At 39.8% G+C, this 25,653-nt stretch overlaps 1 protein-coding gene across 3 annotated transcripts in view; it reads right to left on the bottom strand.

The window, feature by feature from the left end:
• Positions 1–13,824, bottom strand: part of CAP2 (cyclase associated actin cytoskeleton regulatory protein 2) — a 67,491-nt gene extending 53,667 nt beyond the window's left edge. Inside the window, exons 1-3 of one of the 3 annotated variants that reach the window (XM_030445276.1) lie at positions 13,635–13,808; positions 7,969–7,971; positions 1,515–1,639 (exon numbers count right to left, since the gene is read on the bottom strand). In XM_030445276.1, the coding sequence (XP_030301136.1) occupies positions 1,515–1,638 (124 nt within the window). In that variant the 5' untranslated portion in view covers position 1,639; positions 7,969–7,971; positions 13,635–13,808. Of the gene's footprint in view, positions 1–1,514; positions 1,640–7,968; positions 7,972–13,510 lie in introns of all 3 variants that reach the window. The other 2 variants (XM_030445277.1, XM_030445275.1) reach the window with 2 other exon arrangements.
• Positions 13,825–25,653: the final 11,829 nt, after the last annotated feature.

Raw genomic sequence — 25,653 nt, 5'->3', positions numbered from 1 at the left:
ATAACCTCACTCCAACAAGGTTTGTCAGTAGGGATCTGCTGGGGTTTAAGGCTCTGCTTTCCTGGAGGGTGAATCTTTTCACCAGACTGACCTCTTAGGCTAGGGCAAGGATATGGCAATTTTCATGGAAGTACCTGGTGGTGAGTTCATCTCCTGTTCTGAAAGCAGCCCTGTTTCTGCAATACTGAACTCTGGATTAATAGAAATTCACCTAAACTGATTCCTCCTAGGATTGAAGCCTGCACTTTTTAAAAATGTATACTTCCTAGTAGTGACTGATCTATTTGTCAGTCTGCACACAGCTTGTGCTCCTCCATGACTATGCTGCAGTTTCCTAACTGACTAGGTTTTTTTTCTCTGGACTGTATGCATTTTCTTACTGAGCCTCCTGTGTCTGGGTAACTCATCTGCTGTGGAAGCCTGCTGGAAAATGCTCCCCTCCTGCCACAGAAACATGCTGCTCAGTCAGCTGCTCCACAGCAGCTGCCAGTGGACAGGCCCATGGCATACGTGACTGTGGGGAAGGTTCTTTGCACGTGTTGTTGGGTAAGGGATAGCAGACAGAGATAATAAAGCATCTGACATACACTGAACTGCTTCTGTGTCAGTAAGGAAGCTGCCTGCAACTCTCTGCTTGTTCTGCAGCTTCTGTACAGCAACACATGCATGCCGGGATGTGCTCTTATTCTGGAGAATATAGGAAAGGGACAAGGAATACAGAAAGCAAAGGGCATGAAGATAATAAGGGGATACCCATCAGGGTTAAAAAATAAGCTCTGCAGAGAGGAAAGGGCACCCCTATTCAGTCAGCATTAGGACTGCTGAATTTATAAGGTTATTTACCCTGTAAATTTCAGGAACAACAACAAAAAAAGTTAAAAAACACAATTTGGTGATATGATGTGAATAAATGAAAAAAACTTTTTTGGTCTGTTCTCCAATGTAGTGCTTTGAAGATCCACTTAAGAAGTGAGAACTTGAAAGATAACGGAAAGTGGCCAGGGTTTGTGGTAGCCCTTAGTGAGCAAATGCTTATGAAAAAAATCATGTTTGATTAAGGATATTAAAAAAATAAATGAAGTAGGTCTGTACTGTGCAATTCAGGGAGATGTCAAATAAACTTGAGTGTTTATATTGCTGACTTGTTCAGGAATATTTGTGCTATAAATTTTGGGGATGTTTAATTTCCTCTAATTTGTCTTGAGCAGATATTTTCATCTGGTAAGTTATCTACAAAAATATTAATGCTAAAATGGAAAGCGCATTGAAGTTTGAAATATGAACAGTATCTTTAAGAGACTAGTCAAATACTGAGTTTTCTAGACTATATTTAGAATTATGTGTACAACTCAGTTTGTCCCATGACATGCCTAGATTACTTCTTAAAATATTGCTTTCTTTTTGGTACAGAATTCATCAAGAGAGGGACTGCACTCCCTCTTAGAAGACAAACACATGAACTAATTGCAGTTTTTTAATAATGGACAGATGGTACTTCACAAAACCAGACTTACTTCCATTGACTCCATTGATGGCATCACACTCCATTCCACCAGATTTGTGTGAATCTGAAAATAATGATTCAAGCCGAGTCACTGCTTTCTCCAGCCTCTCCATCAACCCATGAGTCTCTGCCATTCTGAAAAAATCATTAACGAGAAAAACAGTGTTAGAGCCCTCTGAGTAAAGCCCACGCTTTACTTCGTGTCACAGTTTTGTTCATCAAGTGGCTTTATCTTGTTTCAGCTCCTATGGTAAAACTCTTTCTTTTCAAGCACTGTCTTCCTGGCATACAGAAGCTGCAGTGGAGCACCTGACGTGGTAACTTGCATCTATGTCGACAGGGCACATTATCAGTACTCAGCCCTGCTGCTTCATCCTAAACAGCAGATTCAAGCCACTGGTAGTCTAGCTTTGGACAATCTGTATGTGGACAATTCATGACAAATATATGTGTATACTCCCAGTCAGATGACTGAAAGATTTTTAAATGTAATTGGTAAAAACTTATGCCTGCAGTGATTTGCATCAACCAGTTACAGAGGCAAAGTACAAACCCAGTTAACCTGACTGACAGCCAGGCTTTAGATGTATAACTCCTGACTTTTAAAAAAGTACATTCTGATATTTGCCTCAGTCTTCTATGTTTTATAGTAAGACTCAGACACCTTATTATTAAGACTACACAAGAAGTCAAGTCTCCTGTTTGTTCTTCTTCTATGATTTCACATCAGTTAAATATTTTCTTACCAAAGTACCTGATGTGAATAGGTATTTAAAATCAAGTGCAATTAACCTTTGGAAAGAAAAAAGTAATACACATGCCTACTTGTGCACTACAGCTACAGTGCTTTTCATTTAAAATGCAACAAAAATAGGTTAACTTTTTAACAACTCACTCATTACTTCCTTTCCCTGCAACGTGATTATCTGCTTTCTTACATATGAGGAAGTGTAGGCATTGACAATTTTGAACACTGGCCAATGTCTCAGGGAACACAGTGCTATATACATTACAGACTGAGAAACTGTTATATAAGCAAAGATAAAGCTATGTTTAAATTCCCTGTCATTTAATATAACAAATTTTATGTGCCTGTTCCTCACTGAAGGTTGTATTTTGTTCTGCTACACGACACACACAGTAAAGGGGGGCAGAGAAGTGACCTATGGCTCTTGATAAACGTGATCCTTGGGAACAGTTTCAGCTCATTTCCCACAGCAGGGTTACACCCCCTGCCCTGCTCCTGGGTGTGTAGAAATAGGGGCATCTGAGTAAACCTGGTATGCAGCAGTTTTGTGGGTTTTTATAGAATCATAGAATTGGCTGGGTTGGAAGGGACCTCAGAGATCATCAAGTCCAACCCTTGAACCACCGTTGCGGTTGCTAGACCATGGCACTGAGTGACACATCCAGTCTCTTTTTAAATATCTCCAGGGAAGGAGAATCCACTACTTCCCTGGGCAGCCCATTCCAATGCTCACTCTCTCCGTAAAGAAATTCTTTCTAATATCTAACCTAAACCTCCCCCGGCACAACTTGAGACCGTGCCCTCTTGTCTTGTTGAAAGTTGTCTGGCAAAAGAGCCCAACCCCCCCCCTGGCTACAGCCTCCTTTCAGGGAGTTGTAGAGAGTGATGAGGTCTCCCCTGAGCCTCCTCTTCTCCAGGCTGAACACACCCAGCTCCCTCAGCCTCTCCTCATAGGGTCTGTGCTCGAGTCCCTTCACCAGCCTGGTTGCCCTCCTTTGGACCTGCTCCAGGACCCCGATATCCTTCCTGAACTGAGGGGCCCAGTTCTCTGGGGTCCCTACCCTGTGGCACTCTGCCACAAGACACTGATTGCTGTATGGCTTGTAGGCTAGGAAGTCTATGCATCCCTGAAATATATGTGTAAATGTATTAATTCCTAATGAACGGCCTGATAAGTGTTAGCATTTCAGAGATACCAAAGCATAATAATAGATTCCAATAAACTGTGCAATGCTATGCAACACCAGCAACCAAAACAAACAATGCTGCTTCAGTGTTCCCATACCCAGGTGAGAATGCCTCAATGTTATAATTAAAAAGCAAAGTAGCATGAAAAGAAGGGGGTTGATTTAGAAATTAAAATCAATCATTCTTACAAATAAAAAAAAATAATAGCATTTTTAAAATTGAAGTGCCAGAAATTATTAGCCACTAGGACTGTGGAAAACCATGCAGAGCTCTTGTGCTGAGTCTCGCTGCCTGTCAAACAAGGTGGGACCTTCACCCTATTGAGTTTTGCATTTGCCCTAAAAGCGAAGCAGAAAATTTTACAGTGAGAAACCCTCCTGAGAACCCTTCTCATGAGAAAATTTTGTCTGGCGTTTATGGGTTTTTCCCATTTACAATAAATAAAAAAGCAAACCCCCAAAAGAGGATGGAATTAGTGTCCATATAAACACTGTCAAAATTCAGAGAGGATCTCTTTGCTTACACTTTTGGGGCTTGTAAGCCTGATTTTGCCTGTGAAAGGACCCAGTTGTTTGACTACAAACCCAATGTGTTCGACTTGAAGTCTGAGGAATCTCACAATAGAACAGAGATGGATCAAAACTGTGATGTTTCTATCAAACAAACTGCCCTCTGTAAACTAAGAATATGGATTATAGTATCATGGATTATGCTAAGAATATGGATTATAATAGCAGAAGCTCAAAGTAATAACCCAACTCAATAATTCTATGGACATTTCTGTGCTACACTTTCCAGCTGCAACATAGTCTTTTGCTCACCATATTCTTCACAGCTTTATTCTATTCCCATTTGCTGAAAAACTCCAATGTTGTTCTTCTAAAAGCAGCTACCACCAGAAAGGCAATCACGAAATAATATATTGTTATAGGCTTTTTAGACAGAAGTAGGAACAATTTTTACCATAAAATTAGTGATGCCAGGTTTTCATTTTTTGTTATAAGCAATGTTACACATATGATCTATTTAATCATTATGTTTATATAGAACATATATCCTTTTTTATTCATATATTTATGTATTTATGACTACATTGTATTTGTATTTATAGTTAGGTATATGCATGCACGTAAGTATAGACACAGATACTCCTGTCATATATGAGTAAAGCAAAAACGTACTTCTGCCATTCTTGCATATAAAACTACAAGACCAAATAATTTGTAACTAAAATAACCACATATTTACACTTTACCATAAATTGACTAGGTATCTATTTTACAAACAAGACTGGAACTAATGTTATTATTCTGAAGTGAAGATCCACTGACCAACAGCATGACAACTCTCTTCATCTGTTCTCAATCTTAACAGTGACACCTTTGCCTATATTTAGGGATTCACATATTTGGCTCATATTACAACAACCTTCAGCATTTTCCTGGCCTATATTCAGCTGTTCACCTAATTACTTACCATTCCACGTGTGCTCTTTGTGGTCAAACTGACGCTGCAAAGCCACAGCCCAAAAGGAGTCAGAACACAAATGGTGCAGCTTGACTCTGTGAAGATACTGTCTGCTTGATACAGCGCCAGAGATTATATTATAAATAAATAATAAGACTGGTCTACTTACAGTGCCAAATGCAATCTTTGCATGTTAATGAAAAGAGGTTGTAAATAGGTCTATGGGATGCTTCCACTCCACTAAAGCACATTTTTACACCAACATGGATTCTCTGTCTTACCTCTACTAGGATTTTAATTAAAGCTTTGATCTTAAAGTGGATTATGAGAGTTAATGATCTGTCTTTTCCTACAGCTGATGCTGACTACCTGTAAAAGCAACAATGCTTCAACTCCCACACAGTCCCTGTATCCAGTTGCGATCTTGGTGGAGAGTTACACTGTCCTTCATTGAAAATAAGGTCAACTAAGAGTCAGGTAGGGTGCTGACCCACATCTACTAGCAATAATTTAAATGTTGACATTGTTACCTGTCTCTTGTGCCCAAAAAAGAAAGGAAAGAAAGAAAAAGAAAAAAAAAGGAGGGGGGGAAGGGGGACAATCCACAGATCTGCCATGTTTACTGCTACTGATACCTTTTTTTGGGAGCTCTAAAGGTATGTAGTAATACTACCATCTGTCATTTCTTCTCCGAGAGAAGTGAAATCAAAACCAGGTAGAACAAGGCATGCTAAAGACCAAAAAGCAGATCTCTTTTTACATACAAGCCTTGGGACAATAACACTGCTTTTCTCCTCAGATTGACAGCTGTCTCAAAGCACCATTTTTCTATTATCAAGGGTAAAAAAATTGTCTGTAGACTAAAATTCCCTGACATACTCATCCCAAATAGCAGCCAATCTAAAGACAAAACATACAGGTACTATTTCTGTTATCACTGTATGTGACTTACAATAGAAGAACATGTATCTTTATGTACACAAAATGACGTGTAGAGTCCTGCACTTGGGCCACAACAACCCCATGCAACATGACAGGATTGAGGAAAAAATGTCTGGAAGGCTGCCCAGAGGAAAAAGACCTGAGGGTGTTGGTTGATACCTGGCTAAACATGAGCCAGCAGTGTGCCCAGGTGGCCAAGAAGGCCAACAGCATCCTGGCCTGTGTCAGAAAATGTGTAGTAAGCAGGACTAGGGAACTGACTGTCCCCCAGGTGAGGGTGCAGTGTTGAGGCTGCACTTTTAATATTGTATTAAGTTTTGGGCTCCTCACAACAAAAAAGGACATTGAGGTGCTGAAGCAAGTCCACAGAAGGGCAACAAAGATGGTGAAGGGTCTGGAGAAGAGGTTCTATGAAGAGAGTCTGAGAGAAGTGGGGTTATTCAGTTCAGAGAAAAGACATCTAAGGGGAGACCTTATCACTCTCTACTACATGAAAGGAGGTTGTAGAAAGGTAGTTGGTCCCTTCTCCCTAGTAACAAGTAACAGGACAAGAGTAAACAGCCTCAAGTTGTGCCAGGGGTGGTTTAGATTAGGTATTGGAAGAAAGTTCTTCACTGAAAGTGTAATGAACCACTGAAAGAGTCTGCCCAGGGAGGTGGTTGAATCACCATCCAGGGAGGTGTTTAAAAGACATGTAAATGTGGTGCTTAGGGACATGGTTTAAGCACTGGACTTGGCTGAGTTAGGATAATGGTTGGTACAGTCAGATTGATGGTTGGACTTGGTCATCTTAGAGGTCTTTTCCAACAAGAACAATTCTGTGAACAATTCAAGAAGAAAGAGTATGTAATGACTCTGCAGAGAAAAGCAATATAGTAGCATAAGAGGAAAAAAATAATCACATCATGACTTATCAGGCATGTGAAAATAGCAGGTTTGAAGACAAGAATGATGCCACCCTGTAAAATATTGTATTATTCTGACAAACATCAGCAAGGGGTAGTATAAAATTCCACCATTTGTTTACTTCCTAGCACTCTTAATTTAGGAGAAAAATAACTGACTCATTCATTTATTTGTTTGGTTGGGGTTTTTTGCCCTTAGTACCAGTATAACTTTGCATCTGAAAAATTAAGCCAGGTCTCACTCGAGCTCATCATGTGGGATGCTACAGGTCAGACCTTACTTCTTCTTTGTATTGTTCTCCTTCCTATTCTCCTTTCTCACTCTCTCAAAAATGGTGCCTATGCATAAAAGAGAATACAGGCAGCCATGTGGCATTTTAATTGTATCTAACATTCTTACACTGCTTGAAAAATCAGTCTTATTGAAAGCATAGAAACCTGCACAGGTGCTTTCTCTCACAGTCTTTCAATAAATTGCTACTGAGATGTGAAATAAAATATACAAAAGCCTAGAGTGATAGCTGGTACTATCAGAGAGACAGTCATAAACATTTTATAGCTCCAAAGAACTATGTCCTCTAAAAGTTCTGTACAATATATCTCAATATATATATATATATCAAGGGAGAAGAAATGCATATGCATTCATGAACATCCCCTCAAATTACAAAAGCATTTTATGGCACTTCTGGAAAAAAAAACAAAACCCACAGTGAGCTTGAACCTGAAATGGCTAGTCATCCAGTATCACCATTCAAATGTATGTATGAACTCTAAACTGTGTTGACTGGGCAGGCTTTTTGCCATTTTTGGCATCGGACCTGAATTCCTGCTGCACCCCATTCTACTCCAGGCAATGAAAACCCCACTGGCCTGGAGCCTCAGGGGTTGCTCTCTCCAGGCAGAGGTCAGAAGAAGCCTGGTACTCAGTGAGTGGTAAACAAGGAGCCCCTGAAGCTGTTTGGGTTACTACCATCAAGGATTTTGGGTGGAGAATGCAAACAAGTATTGGTTAGAAGAAAGTATGTGTTGGTAGACAAGGCACAAACATTACCTTGTATGGTTTGTAGTTTGTTTCCCATTAGTTGTATGAGAGGAATGTAAGCAGAGGCTTGTCCAACTGATGTCAAGCTGGATTAAAGCAGAAGACCTCTCAGTAAAGCTCTGTGTGAGGAAAACTATCCCAGGTTCAACTGAGAGCCTTTGCTGACCACCTTCTCTTGTTTGTCCTTGTATCTGCTACAACCTCCTCTGGAAGACTGCACAACCTTCCTACAATCTCTCCTTTAAGCATAGAGGGGAAAAAAAAAATCCTAGTAAAAGACACAGTCTTGTTTATCAACCAGCATTAGAATTTGGACTATTCATTTGTTTACTTGCTTGTTTGTTAAAATAGGTAAGTGTTACACCTGGAATAGCAGAAATACAAAAATGTCTTTGTTTTTGAGGAGTGGTGTGTCACTTTGACTGGTAAGTTGGTTTGAAGTCTTGGCTGGCTCCAATTAAACAAAAACATGCAGGGAAAGATGGAGGCATTTTTTGACAAATACCCCTACGACTGTTCAAGAATTTAAGACTTCTAATTACATCCTAGTTTAGTCCCATAATTAGGGGTGAGAAAGGGGTGCACACATCAAGCTGTGTGTTTACAAGTCAATGTAGTAACAGCCTAGACTGTGGTTAGGACTCTCATCGTTTAATATGAATTCTATAAAATATGTCAAGTGTTCATGTATGTGCTTAGTATTTCCTGGAATATCAGTTCACTTTCTAATTATATGTAAGTTCTGTAAGGAGCTCCTATCCCTTGCTGAATAATTTTGGCTGTCTTATCAATTTTGAGATCACAAAGAACATATTCATTATTTAATGATATACTGAAGCAGTCAAGACTTGACAGTCTGTGTAAGCATGATTGACTTAAAATAACCAAGGCAACCCAGTTTCTGAGTGCATTCTCCTGTTCTTTTTATGCTCCCTTTTTATGTCACCACTGCTCAGTCTTTTGTCTTGGTTTTATTTTCTTCTCTCCCTCCAATGAAGAATTTTCATATCACTGCAATCAACAGAAACATCATGTTCTTAGCCACCTCATTTCCTATGTATCAGCGTGGTGCTTTGCATGTAAGCATCCTAAAGGTTTTACAAGCCACTTAATTACCTTTCATGAGAAAAATTACAGTATGTAACCAGGCTGCCTTGCTGAACCAAGAAAACAGTGCATGCAGGCATTGATTTTATTGAAGCGTTTCGGTTCGGCTCATAATAACTGAACAGTAAGATTCTTTATGCTATGGTTCCAACTAAATTGACTTTGCACTGTTGGAAAGGGTAAACTCCACAAAGGAGAACCCCTTATAGAGTGTTTCAGTGCTTCTGAATATATAGAAGAAGAAAAACAAAAGAGGAAACTATTAACAGTGCTTCAATCTCTAAAAACACTATTAAATTACTTCTGCAAAGATGACTCTGTAGATTTATTCAGTGCCAAGGTTAGCAGCAGGCTTGTTTGCTGTGAAAGTGGCCTTTCACAACACTTGCACACCCAACTTTTCATCCGTATCCATATTACACCAGTGTTTGAATAGCTGGGATTGATTTTAGCCAAGTTAGCTAGCATTTATACCCTCACCAGAACATCCTGCTGCTAATTATGGTCTCAGCACTCTGTGTCTGGTGGTGTCAGGCTCATCAAGGCTGCCCTGCTCAGTCTGCAGCCTGTGGCACTTCTTCCAGCATGATGGTAGCTAGGAGAGCTGAAGCAAACTTCTTGCCATTTGAGCACTCCTTTTGCCCCACAGATTGTTTGTGATCTTTACTGACCACGACGACTCAATGCTTTGGCTCATTTCCCATCATAAAATTCAGCCCACTGATTCTTTAATAGTGCTAGCACTGCAATAGGTTGTACCTTTGCTTCTGAATCAGAATGAAATGGGCTGCCTACTCTTAAAAAGACCTTTCTGCTTCTTGATATAATTTGGTTGCTACTTAGAGGTCCTGAGTTTTAATTATAATCTATGCAACCTTGCTCACTTGCAAGATCTGAAATACGTGGCTATTTATTCCTCCTCTGTCTCTGTGTGAGGTACCATAAAGATCAAAAACCTTATCTTTTTGATAAAGTTCACCTTTTCTATGATGGTTGTTTTAGAGGACCTGGAGCTGCTAGGTGAATTATTCTCCAGTTTCTTCTCTCTAAACAATGATGGATTACACATGGAAACGTGAATCATTCTCTTAATTTCTTCCAAAAATTAATTAATTAAACTAACAAAAAATGTAACCTTACTGCATAGAATCTGAACATGTCTTCTTGGAAAAATATGAAGCTACTCAATTATGTATTTGAGCATTTACCTGTTGGTTTTTTTTAATACATTCTGCAAAAGCATTAGGTCCTTGATTCCCGGCATACTACTACTACTACTACTACTGGTATTTTGGATTTTAAAAGCAATTTCTTTAGCCTGCTGTCCTCTGAAAAATTGTGGGTCAGACACAGCAATTTCCATTAACATATGCTCAGGAAAGTAGTCTCAACGGGACCTGGTTTTGGTAACAGTAAGTCCCTGGAATTTTACATAGTCAGAATACCTTACATACGCAGGTAAAATGGAGACAACAGTAGCCATAATGTGTAGGGACTAAGGCCATGTCTATGCCATAAGGTCTTGCTAACATGGTGACAAAGATCACAGAGGTTTAAGAAGCCCATACCCTTGCTGAGCTAGCTAAATGAGCAGAATCTGTGCCATAGCTGCAGCTATGCTTACCTGTGCTTTTGCCATTTCAATACACACTGCTTAGGAAAGGTGTTGATACTCTAGTATAGCTCTATAGTGGCATTCTCAAAGAACAGCTGAGCCTTTAGAGCTCAAAGCATTTCTAATTTGAAGAGTCAGTAAAAGATTATCAGTCAAAAAAAGAGTCATTTTTCAAAAACAGGCAAGCAATTGGAACTGACTCCAAACCTCAGGAAAATTACAAGTTCTCTATTGCAAAAGATGCACTTAAATTTCAGAGAAATTAATCAATATTATTTTCATATATTAGAGATGCTTAATGCAGCAAAATCTTTTAATGAGTTCATAGTAAAGCATCTGTCTGAATAACTGCAATAATTTGTACCTGTTTTGTTGGAGGTGGTTTTTTTTTTGTTTTACCCAAATAAGCACAATAAGTAAAGAATATTCTCTTTCATGTAGTCAGATGTTCTAGCAGGCAGCAGTTACAATTACTGAGTTAACTGCTGTTGTAAAGGATGTTCAAACTTGTGAAGAGCCACAAAGAATATTTCTTTAACATATCTGGCAGGTCACAATTTTTCTCTGTAGAGTTCAAACCTCTTGCATCGTTACTCTCACTGACAGGCCACAGACTGAAAGGAACATGGAAAGACTGTCTGACTTGAGCCAGATAATGCTGCAAGTCAATGTCAAGACTAGGAGCCAAACACAACTGATCTTCTTTACAGCCCTCCTTGCTTCACTCTACTATTTTCCAATACCTCCTAATTCAGATTTCCATGCATTTTAGTCTTGGGGGGAATGTTAATTCTTTGTCTTTTTTTTCCCCTAACTTAGGGTCCTCAAGGTATTTGAAACTGTTAATAAAAATTATACTCTGGTATTAGTAAAATCTAGTGATGGGGGAGTTTAATGTATGTAATCTTAGTACTCTTGCTCCTTATGGTTTATCAAACAGCATTTTTCACTGAAGTGAACACCATAGCTGACAAAGAACAATAAAAAGATGTCATAGCTTGGTTCTACTGTAATAGTAAATAATGCACATCCTCTTAGTTTTTATTTGATTGAGGAAATATATTTTATTGATTACATCTAAAGTTGTATCTGTTCACCTCCCACATCTGAGCAGCATTCATTTGAAGGGAAAGATGCACAGGAATTGTAGGAATATTCTGAAGAAGAGGACTTTTGTTGGGCCCAAGACCTAAAAGGGCCACACTGTTGTATGTGCCCAGCTTTACCACAGAAGGTGGGTTGCCTTTGTTCTTGTGCAAACTTGCTCAAAATAGAATCAAGCAGTATTACAAAGTTCTTGCGTTGAAAATGCATAGAATCAGAAAAAAAAGTTTGTTATCATTTCCATAATGAAAAATTTAAAGGAAATGCTAGGACAAAATTAGCACATCTGACTTGCGGTAATGTATTAAAAGGCCAGCTTTGAGAGTACTGTACTGAACTCCAACTCATTTTATCTATGAGATAGGTAGAATTTTGCTATTCTAAATAATTTGTAAAGTTACATTTCTGAAGTAGGACTGGTTTCCTGACTATAGATTGACAGCACAATGAAACATGGCAGTCCATGAACCATTGCCACTTTTGCCTAGTTTAGGAATAAATCGATACAAATTCACAGTATCAATCCCACCCTGCTAAACAGACTCCTTTCAACTATTTCCTAATGGACTGGCCTCTGCAGGTTTTTTTATGGAAAGATTTTCCATCATTGGAAGTCAACCACATTTTAAGCAGTGCATATAAAGAAAGCTTTCTTCCCCAGATACTCTTTGTTTTTAAGACTGCCTGCATGCGTTATTAAACCTGTATTTTACTTGCTAAAAATCCTCGCTGTTGATCCTGTAACACGAAGACACAGATCTACAGCAACCCTCGAAGCAAAAGGAGGGTTTCACATTTTTAGGTGGGGTCATGGCAGGTTCTCCTCGTCTTTGTGTCTCTGGGGGAGCGCTCCTTCCCCATGTCAAGTTACTGCACAAGGCAGCATCTCAGCTTCAGTTCTTCAATCCCTACCTTCCCCCTGCCCCCTTGGAAAGCTGTCTCGTATTTGCAGAATCCTTCACATATTTTTATACAAAGGGACAGATTCCGTCTTCAGCTCTCTCGCCCTAGAATGCTGTTTAACCCTTTTCTCTGGAACCTGTAGGCTGTTCAGTCACCCTCACCACACACACACCTCTGGCTCCAAGGACCCGAGCCCAGTCACCCACCAGCACCACCTCCCAGCTCCAGCTCCACAGCCGCCTCCCTCAACATTAGATCACCTTACGCTGATTAGGAGAGTTCAAGACTGGCATCGCTTGACAAGAGTCAGCTCTGCATTGACAAACAGAGGGCATTTCCAATACCCTGACGGAAAGCCGGCCTGCCCGGGACCCGGACTGGAGCACAGCCGGCGGTACCATTCGGAACCGTGCACGGCTGTCGCCGGCGCCGACCGGGAACTTGGCGGAGGAGGTCCGGGCTCAGCCCCACAGAAGGATCCCTCATCTGCCGTGGTATTTAGCTCGGGTTTTTCCCCCCATTCCGATTACCTGACACCCCCTCCCCACCCCCGCCGCCCCGCCCCCTCCCCGCGGCTCTTAGCGCTTATCACCCAGGGAGGAGGACGGGAGGGGGAGGCGCAGCCCGGCACGGGTGACAGAGGGGATGCAGAGCGGACCCCGGGCCGTCAGCACTGGGGGCCCTGGCCTAGATGGTGCCCAGGGCACTGCCCGCTTAACCAATTCTGCCGCAGCCCCCGGCCCGAACACCAAGACTTTCCCTCATCGCCACCCCCCGGCCCCAAGATGTCCGCTGCTGCTGCTGCTGCTGCTGCCGCCGCCACCGCGACCGCTTCCCCACTCCTCCCCTCGGTGCCACCGCCGGCGGGAGAGCCCCCAGTTCACACAGAGCCCTGGCCGGGCCCGCCCCAGCCTGCCAGGGGCTGGGGGGGTTCAGGCCGCTACTTGCATCCCGCCCCTCCCGCTGCCTGCTCTTGAGTTACCTGTTTTGATGACCCGTGTAGTCTCTCTTTTTTTTTTTTTTTTCCTCCCCCCCTCCTCTCTGCAATGAAAATCCGTGGCCGGTCACTCGCTCCCCCCCCTCCCCTCGCCTCGCTGCTGCTCTACCTTCTTCTCCTCCTCCTTCTCCTCCTCTTCCTCCTCCTCCTCCTCAGCGGGAGCCGGTGTCAGTCAGTCACATCAGCTGCCCGGGCAGGCAGGCAGAGAAATGCCCTGTAGCTTCCGGGAGTGCCAAATAAAGACAAGTCCAGAAAGAGAGAGGCACGGTGGCAGAGATGGAGAAAGAAAGCAAAAAGTGGGTGGAGTGTGAAAATGAAGAGAGAGGGAGAGGCAGAGGGAGCAGAGGTGTCTCTCGGCCGTGATGCGGCAGCTCCGGAGCCTGGGAGGAGATGGAGATGGCCGTGGTGGTGGAGCCTGGCGGAGGGGCAGGGGAGAGAGAGCGCAGGCACCCAGGGTCGGGGCACCCAGGGCCAAAGGTGTGGTGGCCCTGCTTGCCCTTCAGGCTCGGCTCGGGAAGCAAGCAGCCCCCACCACACGGGCCCAGCCCGGGCTGGGAGAGGGGAGCGTGGCCCCTGTAGGAACCAGCAAACTCCTTGCATGGCAGGGGGAGGCTGAGGGCAGCCTCAGGGACACCAGGATACTTCGTTAACTACTCTGGGACAGACTAAAATGAGATGTGCCCGCAGTGGGGCTACAGCCTGCAGTAAGTATGGCCACAAAATCAGGACTTAGTTTTTTTACAGGAGGCAAACCCTCGTGCCTAGGCCTCCTTTGTCAGGCCCTGTGGGCTTCACACTGCTCTGTACCCCTGGCCAAATGTTGTCCGGTTACGTGGTGCTCATCACCACATGGTCCCAAGGGACAGCTGGCCATCCAGATGAAATCTGCTTCACCTTTAGATATCAGAAGAGCTGTTTTTCTGTGCCAAAGCCTTGGGAGACAACCGTGAATTCACCACCTCTAAAGGAACAGTTTGTTCTTGAAAAATAATTAATTGTTCAGAGAGAATAAAAAAGACCACGTGTATTTTCAAGTCAACCACGTGGTTGACTTGAAACTATTTCCCTATCAAATATATAGCTTATTTTAGCAGACTTTATTCCATTTCTGATAGTTTGACGACAACACTATAACATATGGAACACAAGAATTTGTTTTAATTGTGCAGCAGTTTAATGGAGGCTGAGGAAACTTGTATTTTTTGATAGCAGGTCGCAGGCCTCACATGCCCAGAGACAACGTTAAGCAGAAGTAAGCTGACTCACAAGAATCAGTCTGGGATCCAAACGCACTAACACAGACTATGCAATTGGTATCGAAAATTGCAGAAATTCAGTGATACACCTTCTTGTGCACAATGAAAAGAACTTCTTCTCCTTGGCATGGATAAACAGCCAGATGAAGTCAACACCAAAGGTTTTAAACCAGAGAGTCTTGCCAGACCTTCCAAAAGGGAAAAGAGTAGTATGGAATTGGAAGACCTGATTGCAAAAATGCACAGAAGACAGAAAGTACTTGAAAGAAGCAAAAAACAAGCCCAGAAGACCTATTTCTGGAAAAAAACCACAGAAGTTTAAGATACTGTGAAACTGCTACAATAAGATAAAGCTCAAAGTCCATATTCCATGCAACTTAGAAAAGAAATTCCAACACCTGTGCAGTCTCAGCATGGTAAGTGGAAGGTTTAGGATGCTAAATGCAACTGAATTACTGTAGAATGTCAGTTTCAGGAAAAATATAATGTAGCTAACTTATATAAAGTTTTTCAAGGTCTTAGTGTAAGAGCACATTAAAGCACTCCATATCATCCTTTTACATCACAGACACAGGGAAAAGAGGGAAAACTCACTGAGAATTTCCTTTCCATGGAAAGTATTCTGAGGCTACCAAACTGGCAGATGGCCTCCGTGTCTAAAACAAGTTCCACACATACTCCGGACTTCCATTCCGTTCTTCATAAACAAGTTCTTTTTTGCTTTCCCCAGGAGAATGCTGGCAAACTTCAAGGGCTAGGACTAAGGTAAAGGGAACAACAAAAAGTAAAAAATTTAGTTAGAAGGGAAAGAAGAGAGATCCAGTAATTGTAAACTGATCTCATAATACAGAGGAAACCCAGTGGCAAGCAACAAAGTCAGATGTAACACCTGAAAACATTAGAGAGCCTTGCAGTTTCAGTGTACATAAAGGTAATCTTAAAGATAGCTCTGGAAAGACCTTTGTAGTTATTAATTAAGGCTGAACAACACAGCCCCCTAAAGAGAAGAAAGGAATGAGAGATGTGCAAATTTTGGACTTTGCAAATATTTTATGTGAAAAAAATACTGACTAAGATGACATTATTGTTTCATCCCATAAAAGAAAAAGAAGGCTTAGACAGCAATTAAAAAATAAATTTTGAAGATTATTGGCACTGGCATCAAGTGGAACTCTGAGCAAGGGATAACTAGAAGATTAGGCTTTGGGGCTGAGTACTTTGCCCTCAGATTAAAAATGCTTTCATATATTGGCTTAGATTTACATGCAGAAAGCTCAGTAATTGCAACATTAAAAGTTAAGGGGTTTTATTTATGTATTTTTTAGTGGGGGCAGGGTCACTACAGGATCAAAACATTAAACTTTACAATTCTAATTTATGCTATAGACCTCATGAAATTTTGAGGACCTCTTCTTAATGCAAAATGTAGAGTAATTGGCCTCTTGTGGGAAATTACTCAATTAAATAAAATATAATAGCTCACGAAGCACTGTGTATGGCATTTAATATAACTTCATAATTCATTTTTTTCATTTTACTTTTTGGCTTTGCTGCTGCAGACAATCTGTGCCAAGGCTGGCATGTATTATTCTGTTTTATAGAATAATGTATTTCTGAAGCTGTGCAGGGATCCCAAAGTACACATGAGAGGCTGTAGAACTAGACTATGAAAATTTCTATAGAATGACAGCACTGTAGCCTACTTAGAAGAAAATATTATTGTCTTTTATTTGCATACACATTTTTTCACAGACAGCTGTTAAAAATGTTAATGCTTATCTTCCCAATATATGTTGATTTTTAGTGATTGTAAAATTTCCCTATTGATACAAGTTGCATCTAAATCATTCTTAGGTAAGTTTGGAGAAAACCACAAATACTGTTGCTCGTTTCCTTGATTTCTTGAAGTCTGTTTTTCCTGGGGGAATGCAGAAAATATTAATATGAACTAAAATTGCACAAGCACTTATTGATGTGAAAATAAATAGGAATATCTTGAAAATCTTGGATATGTGAATTGCTAGGAGTGGATTCAGGACATGCCAAATAGCCTTTTGCTTAACATATCTGCTGTTTAGTCTACAGAATTTTAAGAATAGCATATAGCTAAATAACTGAATGGATTTGTGAAGAGAAGTTTTTCAAGTGTCAGGACATTTGGGAAGAGAAGCAAAGATTTTTGTCAAGGAAGTGGACTATTCTCTTTTAAACTAGTGTGAAAAAGGCTGAAACTGACATAATTCAGTTTGATCCCCTGTAAAATAAGATTAAGGGAGATTCATATTACATTTAGTTTCATAGATGTCACTACTGCTTTTTTACCTCTTCTCTGTACTCTCCTTTATGCAGTAAGCTCAAGGGGTGTGGACTCTCATTTCATAATTGTGCATTAATTAGTTGTATGCTTCTCTTTAGCCATGGCAACATAAAAAGTTAAATAATAAGCACGTGCTTATCATTAAGTATGTGAGTAATGGCATCCCTGTGTAGCAGAGCACTTAGGCATCCCAGTTGTATTTAAGCAGCTTGTCGCATAGGGATGGAATTACTCACTTGTTTATAATTCAGTATAAGTTTAAGGGCTTTGCTGAATCCAAGGGGAAAATGCCCTGATCTCACAAATGCTAATCTTTGTGACTGCCCTTACTAATCATAGTTTTGTGGTTTAATTCAGTTCTGTGGAGCTCTTCTTTTGGGAAAGCTACTCAGTGAATATTGTAGGCTTGGGCCCCAGTTCTGGGAAGTATTTACATTGCCCTATCTATTCATTATCATGAGACACAGGCTTCTGCTGTATTTTTTCCTGAAAATCCTGTTTTACACAGTACTGGTTTTTGATACGGGTTTTGAGTGAATTTGGGCAGAAATTTGCAAGAAACTTATAGTGGGGGTGATTTAAGTGAGAATCAGAGGAAGATGAGGTATGTGAGTGTGGTGTTACCTTGTCACCTTGAACTACTCTTTTTGAAGGTATGAAACCTGTGGAAGCAGTAGTCAAAAGGAAAGATGAATTCTCACTCATTGATCAGTGTTATTTCCCTGTTTTAGAAGGATTAGCATTTCTGTTTGAGCTTCTTAGCTCTTTCTTGATCTTCCTTTCAGTCTAGGTTGCAGATCATCCATTAAGAGACTATCAGTGTCCTCAAGTTACAAATTGGTGCAACTAAACAAAGTGAGGTGCTGCTTCCAGCTCAGTAGTTGAATATCAAGTTCTGCTTTGATAGAGTTCTAGAAGAGCTTTCCAGTGATGCTTAGCCACCATTCCAGCCCCAGATGTGAGCTGTGAAGCATCTTAGTAGGATAATTGCAGCTGGTTAAATGTCTGTACTCTTGACCTTGTCAGTGCTTTGTAATCCAGCTGTGCCTGAGGAAAATGGAAGCATACTGATATACTGCCAAGGGTCAGAAACTAATAAAAATGTTCTGCAGTCTTTTTCATTCCACAGCTTCTCTGACTCATTCCAAAGGTCCCAGCATACTTAGGAACTCCGGTCACCTCCACGGTGTGCAAATGGGGGAGGCAAGAAAATCTCGTGTTAGAAACTGTTTTGTGGTGGCTTCAGCTTTCTATTACTAGAAGACACTTTTTTCTTTGTTGTCTGCTGCTGTTTCTTTCATCACAATGTGTAACATCAATGTCATGATCAGAGTTTGCTAAGACTTTCTGCACCTACATCAGTAAAATGCATCAATCCTTTTCATGTACTGCTCTACTAACAGTTAAAATCCCTTGTCCAGGGTTCCATAAGAGCCACTTTGCTTATTACAGAGGAGGTTCTGCCATGGGTTACTTTTTTCCCCAATAAATCCAAATTGCAAATATTTTTTCAGCCCCTGGAGGTAGAAAGCATAGAGCCAGCTCTAAACTTTTTTCCTGGGATGATTTACTAATGATTTCCTGAGGTCAATATTTTTGTTGCATAAGGAAGGCCAGCCAGTTGGTGCATCAGAAGTACTGAAAAATCCAGACAGACAGATAATATGATTAGTTTCTTCTGGAAACCTGGGTATATCTGAGATTCTTTTGGTTGCCATTTCTGAGGTTTTGGGTAATAATCAAGTAATAAATTCAAGGTTTACTATACAAATCACTGGGCTAGAAACTGATTTTTTGTTTGAAACAATTACACAATCACCCAATTTTAGGAAATGTTGCTTTAAGAAAAACACAAAATTGTGCAAAATTTGTGGTAAAGCCACATGAACTGATGACATGTTAATTTTTTACAAGGATAACAGTTGTAGGATATAATCACATCACAGCTTGGGCAGTTGACCAATGCATAGTCTGACAGTTACTTATTTAGAGTTGTTCCAAGCACTTAATGAGACTGAGCTCTTATCCAGACAGTGGTTCATAAGTAGCATAACCCCAGCTGCAGTCATTGCAGGCCAAGTAAGTCACAGAAACCTCCTTAGAGACAGAATTCCTCTGTTCCTTCACAACAGTTAATTTGCTAATGAGTGGCATTTGCTACCCACTTCTGTTGATGCTCTACCTAGCTGGTTTTGTCCATCTCCAGCCTCCTTTGTGCTGGATGGGTGAGGGGAAAGTCCTCATTAGGTCATTTACTCAGGCAGAAAATAAAAACCTTTACCTTGTCATATTCACCATGCTCAGGCTTATCCTGTAAGGATCTATTTAGCTATTGACAGACATCTTATGTAAATGCATTTACTACTCTAATACAGACTAGAGACCAAAAAAATGTGAATCTTTAGAATCTTTTACTTATTTCTTGAAAGTTACTGAAGTGTTTTATGCTTTTCTAATAGAGAACTGAAATGCCAGGGGCAACAGTGCTGTGGATTTTCTTCTGGTCCTTCAGCCTAAGCCTCAGCCAAGGACTTGAAGAGTGAGGATACCTCAATTTTATATCCTTCTGCAAAATGAGACTGCTGGCAACGATCCTTAGGTACAGTACTTTACTTAAATTAATATGCAGTTTTGTCAGCCTAAATTATTATTTTACAAATTATCACTACCAGGATTAGGTACAAGGAGCTGTTAGGCACAGCAGCACGGATCTCAGTACAGTCATTTGCTCTACCTTTCATACTCTCCACAGCAAATGGAACTGCATCTTTTTATTTTACAATATTTTGAGAGCTTTTTAAGACCCAGCCCCCTTTCCTGAAATTTGTCCTTCTCAATACATATTTTTCTCATATCTTCTGTTGAATAAAGAAAGGTTCTTTTATAAGAACTTTGTAAGTGTAAGGGTTTTAGGATAAATAAAGTCAGCCACTGGAGCAGCCAGATTATCTTCCTCTCTTCCTTTTATTTTTTTGTTTGTTTGTTTGCTTGTTTGTTTTTGGTTTTATGTTTGTTGGTCGGTTGGTTGGTTGGTTTGTTTGGTTTTTTTTTTCCAAAAATGGAAGGAGCAGCAAAGAAAATTAAGAAAGAATATTTAAACTTAATGCCTAAAATGGATTAGAAGGAACTATAAATATTTCACACTGATGGGGTGAAATCGTGGTTCCTCTTAAGTCTGTGTGTGTTTTGGCACTAACAGGGTCAGTACTTCCCCTACATATCTGGATTAATGTTTTCCTTGAATTAATACAGACCAGTGATTTAGGTATCAGAAATAATATTTTTATTTCAAACCCAGTAATTTATTTCATTCTTATTTTGTTGCTTTCCTGTATTTACACAGGCTCTGTGCATGATGCACTGTATTTCTAAAAGCGATCACTTTCTTTAGAAAAGAATGTTGTTTGCTCTCCTGAATAATTCATCTTGGAGTTCTCTTCTAATTCCCCATCAGATGTGCCATTCTCGTGTCTTCATAAAGGAAGGGAAAGGAAAACAACACTCTGAGGCTGATTTATGAATTAGACCATGAACATTAAAAATATATGAAGTGTTGATATAAATAAGAACTTCAGTTTAGATTCTGGTTCAGTTATATCAGTAGCTCTGAAAAACCACTACTGGTTGTAAACAGATTTCCAGAAAGGTAAATTACTTATTACAGAATATGAAAAAAAGAAAAGAAAGAAATATAACAAAGATTTGGTATTTGACTTTGACCTAATATGGCTGACAATAGAAGTAGGATTTGAAGGGAAAAAGAAATACATAGAGTACAATATAATTTCAATAGTAACTACGATGCAAGTTATAATATTTGCAAATGAACTAACTAATAATTCATAAAAGAGCTTTTTATCCAAATTCCTTTACAACCTATTAGGTTGAAATATAAAATAAATATTTTAGATGGAAAGGAAAGACCATAGAAACACCTTCATAGAGAATCTGTGGCCCATAAGCATTTTTAAGGTCTTTCATTAGACTACTGTTCCACAGTTGATGTCAGATCAGTGAGAAATCTTTCAGCATCCCAGTGAGGTTCAGGTCCCTCTTGACCTGCCAGTCTGTAGGAGTTCATATGCCTGTACAACACAGCTGCTGAACTGGGATATCTCCAAATCTTTGTTATGAGCAGCTCCAACTCATTTTCCCAGTATAAAACAGACACAGGCATTGCAGCTGGTATAAAATGTTGTTACAAACCTGTGTGTCTTATGTTGTTTATAAAACGTTAAATGTTAATAAACAAAATAGTTGTGTATCAACCATGAAGAATATATTTACAAAGTCAAACCAGTATTAAGGATGCACATCTTTGGCACAGCATATAAAAGGTTGTTACTTGTAGCAGAGCTGACCAGTACTGGACTCTTCCAGTCACCAGTTTCATTCAGCCTCTAATAATCAACCAAACCTGTTGTGCTTTTCTGTGGCTGGTTGCCTCAGGATAGGTGAGTGGATTGTCTATGGCTTCTGTGATCTTAAAGGAGGTTTACAAGAAAGATAGGGACAAACATTTTAGCAGGGCATATTACTATAGGGCAGGGGGTAATGGTTTTAAACTAAAAAAGGGTGGATTTAGACTAGATTTAGTGAAGAAAATGTTTACAATGAGGGTGGTGAAATGCTGGAACAGGTTACCCAGAGAGGTGGTAGATGCCCTATCTATCATTCAAGGTCATGTTGAATGGGGCTCTGAGCAACCTTATTTAGTTGAACATGTCCCTGCTCACTGCAGGTGGGGGCTGCATCAGATGAGCTAAAAAGGGCCCTTCCAACCCAAACCATTCTATGATTTTTATGATCTATGTACACACAAGATTAGAGACTACAAGGGAGGGACTTCAGGGGTTGCATTTTTCTAAGAGCAAGGAATGAATTGATGAGAGTTCTTTTTTATAGCACTTAACAAAAGGAAAATGAAATTGTGTTGGAGGAACACTGGATTAAAATCTTTTGGGAAACAGAAGAGGGTCCCCACATTAATTTTCTTGGAAACACAGGCTGAGCTACATCAGCTGTTGTGGTGTACAGCACATACAATCTCCTCTTCCTCAGTCATTCATCACTATTTATTCACCAGTGTTAATGTGATGATGTCTAGGAGGTTGAAATGATTCTGAAGTCTTACTTTTTAAGGAATTTTCATGGTATTCATAGCAGATCTTCCTTCAACCCTTCTTTTAGTCTTTTTGAACAAATTTGATAGGGAACCTGATGTGCTCCACACATGGGAGTTGTTTGAGGTTGATTTGTTCTGATTTTTTGTGTGATACAGGTCTGCAGCCAAAAGATTGTATGTCTTGTATGGTCATTTACTGTTCAGATAATGAAAGTAGAGCAGAAGGGTCAGTTATTTATTTGCTTTTACAAGTTATTTTGCTGTTTTTCATTACCATTTTCCACCCTCAAGTTGTTATTTTGGAAGTCAGTTTTAAGACATTAATCACAACATTTTTAATGTCTTAATTTTCTGAAATGCAAACCTTCATATTCAGGAGTACAACTAAAACCTAGATTCCAAGCTGCCATGCTACATTTCTGATTTTTGGCTGGATGCCAACAAATAACAGGCATTAGACCAATTACTTTCATATCTGAGTGAAAATACGCATACATTTATATTCATGTTTTCTGATACTGACAAGGGAAAGGATGATGAGCAAAGGCTCAGATCCTCAGAGGTGTTTACATCTCTTTAAAAAGTACTTTTCAATATGAACATTAAATAGGAGATGGGCAGCAATGATCTGCATCTGTAGTTTCCTGGAGCTGTTTTTTGCAATAGGAAGCACACACACAGGAATCTTTCTGAGCAAAACACCTGCTGTTTGTAGTCCAGTTTTGCTTGCGGGGAGCCTCAGGTTTAAATGCCCACCTTTTCAAAGATAACTGAAGTCCACACCAGTTTAGAGATTCATTTGAGAGGGCAGGTGGCAGTCTTTGAGCATCTGCTCCTGTTCCAGCTGAAGTCAACTGAGATGTTTCCTTTATTTAATAGGAGATTGCTGTCATCCAGCAAATAATTAGCAGAAAATGACAGGAAAAATGCCCTTAAACCTGTGTGCAGCTGAATCAGCTCACCTTTGCAGAAAGCTCTTCTCCTTCAGATGATGTGGCTATTGACAGGAGCAGCAGCAGCAGCTGCTGTGTGGGTGTCTGTGTGTGTCTTGCCTGGCAACCTCCTTCACTGACTGTGGATTCCAGCTCCCACGCTCCACCTGCACGGGGCACAATTAATTGGTTTCTGTACAGCAACAGTAGATTTCTGCCTGGTGCTAGTTCTTGGTTGAAAAGCAACTGCAGTCTTTCTTTTTTTAAAATCTTTGTTTGCTCGGAATGCGTTTCCAGCCCCCCTTCTGCAGTGCTAATGGATTTCAGAATAGCTGGAAAGGTATGACTGGCCCCAGAATGAGAAGTACAGATGAATCAGTATTAGATTAGCATGGTTTGTCATGTGTATCTATGTACACATGTAAGTGATCTATTTTGTGTAAGGGATTCCAGTACCTCTAGTCATAAGAGTTTCTTCTGGTGTTGTTACACACATTGAATTGGAGAGTGTGCCATTAAAATATCTGGTCAAGAATGTAGAAATACTCCTTTTTCTCTCTTGTTGCTTTTCTTCGTTAATTCTTTAGTTTGTAACCTTATTTAAAGCACATAATCAGGATAGTTTTATTTACATGTATATAGAATATTTAATGTAAATGTATAGCAATTATGTATTATGTAGTAAATATTGTATATGATATATATCATGTTACGTAATATATATAATATGTATAAGTATCTGTCACAGAACCACAGAATTCTTCATGTTGGCAGGGACTTCTAGAGATCATCCTATCCATTCCCCTGAATATTTTTTTCCAATATTATTTTTAATTTCATCAATAGTCCTTTTTTTTTTCATTTTTTTTCCTGCCTTGTTTAAACCATTTGTATAATGTACCCTAAAAAACTAAAACAAAAGATAAATACATGAAGTGTATAAAGTACATAAAATAAGCATGTATTTTAGAAAATTTAACATAATTTCATATAACAGATTGGTCACAAATTTCAACAATGTTAGAAGCTCTCTCTCCTTTGGAATTAATAATAATGTGATGATTTATTTCATCTACAACTCTGTATCTGAGTTATTCTATGATTCTTTAAGATCATCACTATTAATTACGGGTTTTTTTGCCTCTTTAAAAACTGGTTTGATCATTCCATGTGAGCCACGCCCTGAAAAGCTGAAATGCTTTGCACACTTGATTTAAGATTTAACCTCATATGGGTGTTAAACCTTTTTCAGTCTGTCATTATTTTGCATCTTAATGCTGTGGCACTCAAAGGTTTCTATTTGTTTAGTGGATCAGCTTATTATAATCTGCCAGGGCTTAGAACTTGATTCCTGTGGTCCAAGGTGCATACTGCATTTTTCTTCCACTAAAAATAACTGGCGGAAAAAATTCACACACTTTTTTTTTTTTTTCCAAGTGCATTGAATAGAACAAAAAGAGCTAACTTAATAGCACTGTAAGCTAAACTCTTGTCATTGTGCTTAGAGCAGACAACAGACAATCAGACCTCCTCACATAAACCCAGAAACCATCAGCCTTTTACTGAAGTGCAGCTGTTTTTTATGTGCACTTTCTGAGGTTCTCAGCAATGGTCACAATTGCTGAACAACAAAAATGTGGACTGATAACACCCGTTTGCTCCGAGACTTCTGAAAAGGTTTTGTGGGAATTAAAAAAAAAAAAAAAAAAAGTCTTAATAATTCATGTTGCTTTAGGCTATCACGATTCTACAGTCTAAAAGATCCCTAGCTTCAGAGCTGCAGAATCCCTGGGAAGTTCAGGAACCTGACTCTGCGGTGACCTTTTCTGAAAAAAGGTCAGCATGCCACAGACAGACTTGCCAAGTCAACTGCTTTTCCCTGTAGACTAAAGCTTTGTGGTCTTATCCACAGATCTGTTAGAAAACTTGGCCAAGCTGCTGCTTTTTGTTGTTTCAGGCACTATTCGTGTGTTGAATGGAGTTTCATACTAAGTGAGAGTGACTTCTGTACAATGGAAGTAAATTTAAGAATTAGAAGCACTTAAAATTCATCCTGTGGCTCCCTCTACATTACCTCATTTTTTTTTTTTTTTACAATTTTAGTGCAGATTTCCTAGAGTCATTCATAGGATTTGGTTCTGCACAAATCTAAGTCTCCTCTTTTCCTGCTTGCTGGTCTTTTGTTCTCTCAAAGTTGGAAGGCCATTAGGGAATGATCTTCCAATGGTTTGAATTAGCTTCAGTGCTGGGATCAAAAAATAACCTCGTTACTGCCAGCTCATTATAACTACCTCATTATTTCCTATGCCAAAGAGCTTTTAAGCACTATTTCCTTTATTTTAGGAAAGCACTTTTGGGGTACAGGCCTTTAGCTGTTATTTTAAACATAGTAATAGAAATGTTTTGACAATTGGGAGTGGCTTGGAGTTGCAGTTTTGCTTTGACAATGGCTTGGGCAGTTTTAGGTGAAGATTAAATTTGGGCCAGAACAAATACAT

Source organism: Calypte anna, chromosome 2, assembly GCF_003957555.1.
Source record: "Calypte anna isolate BGI_N300 chromosome 2, bCalAnn1_v1.p, whole genome shotgun sequence".
NCBI classification, from domain to species: Eukaryota; Metazoa; Chordata; class Aves; order Apodiformes; family Trochilidae; genus Calypte; species Calypte anna.
This window is presented reverse-complemented; position numbering and strand designations above follow the sequence as displayed.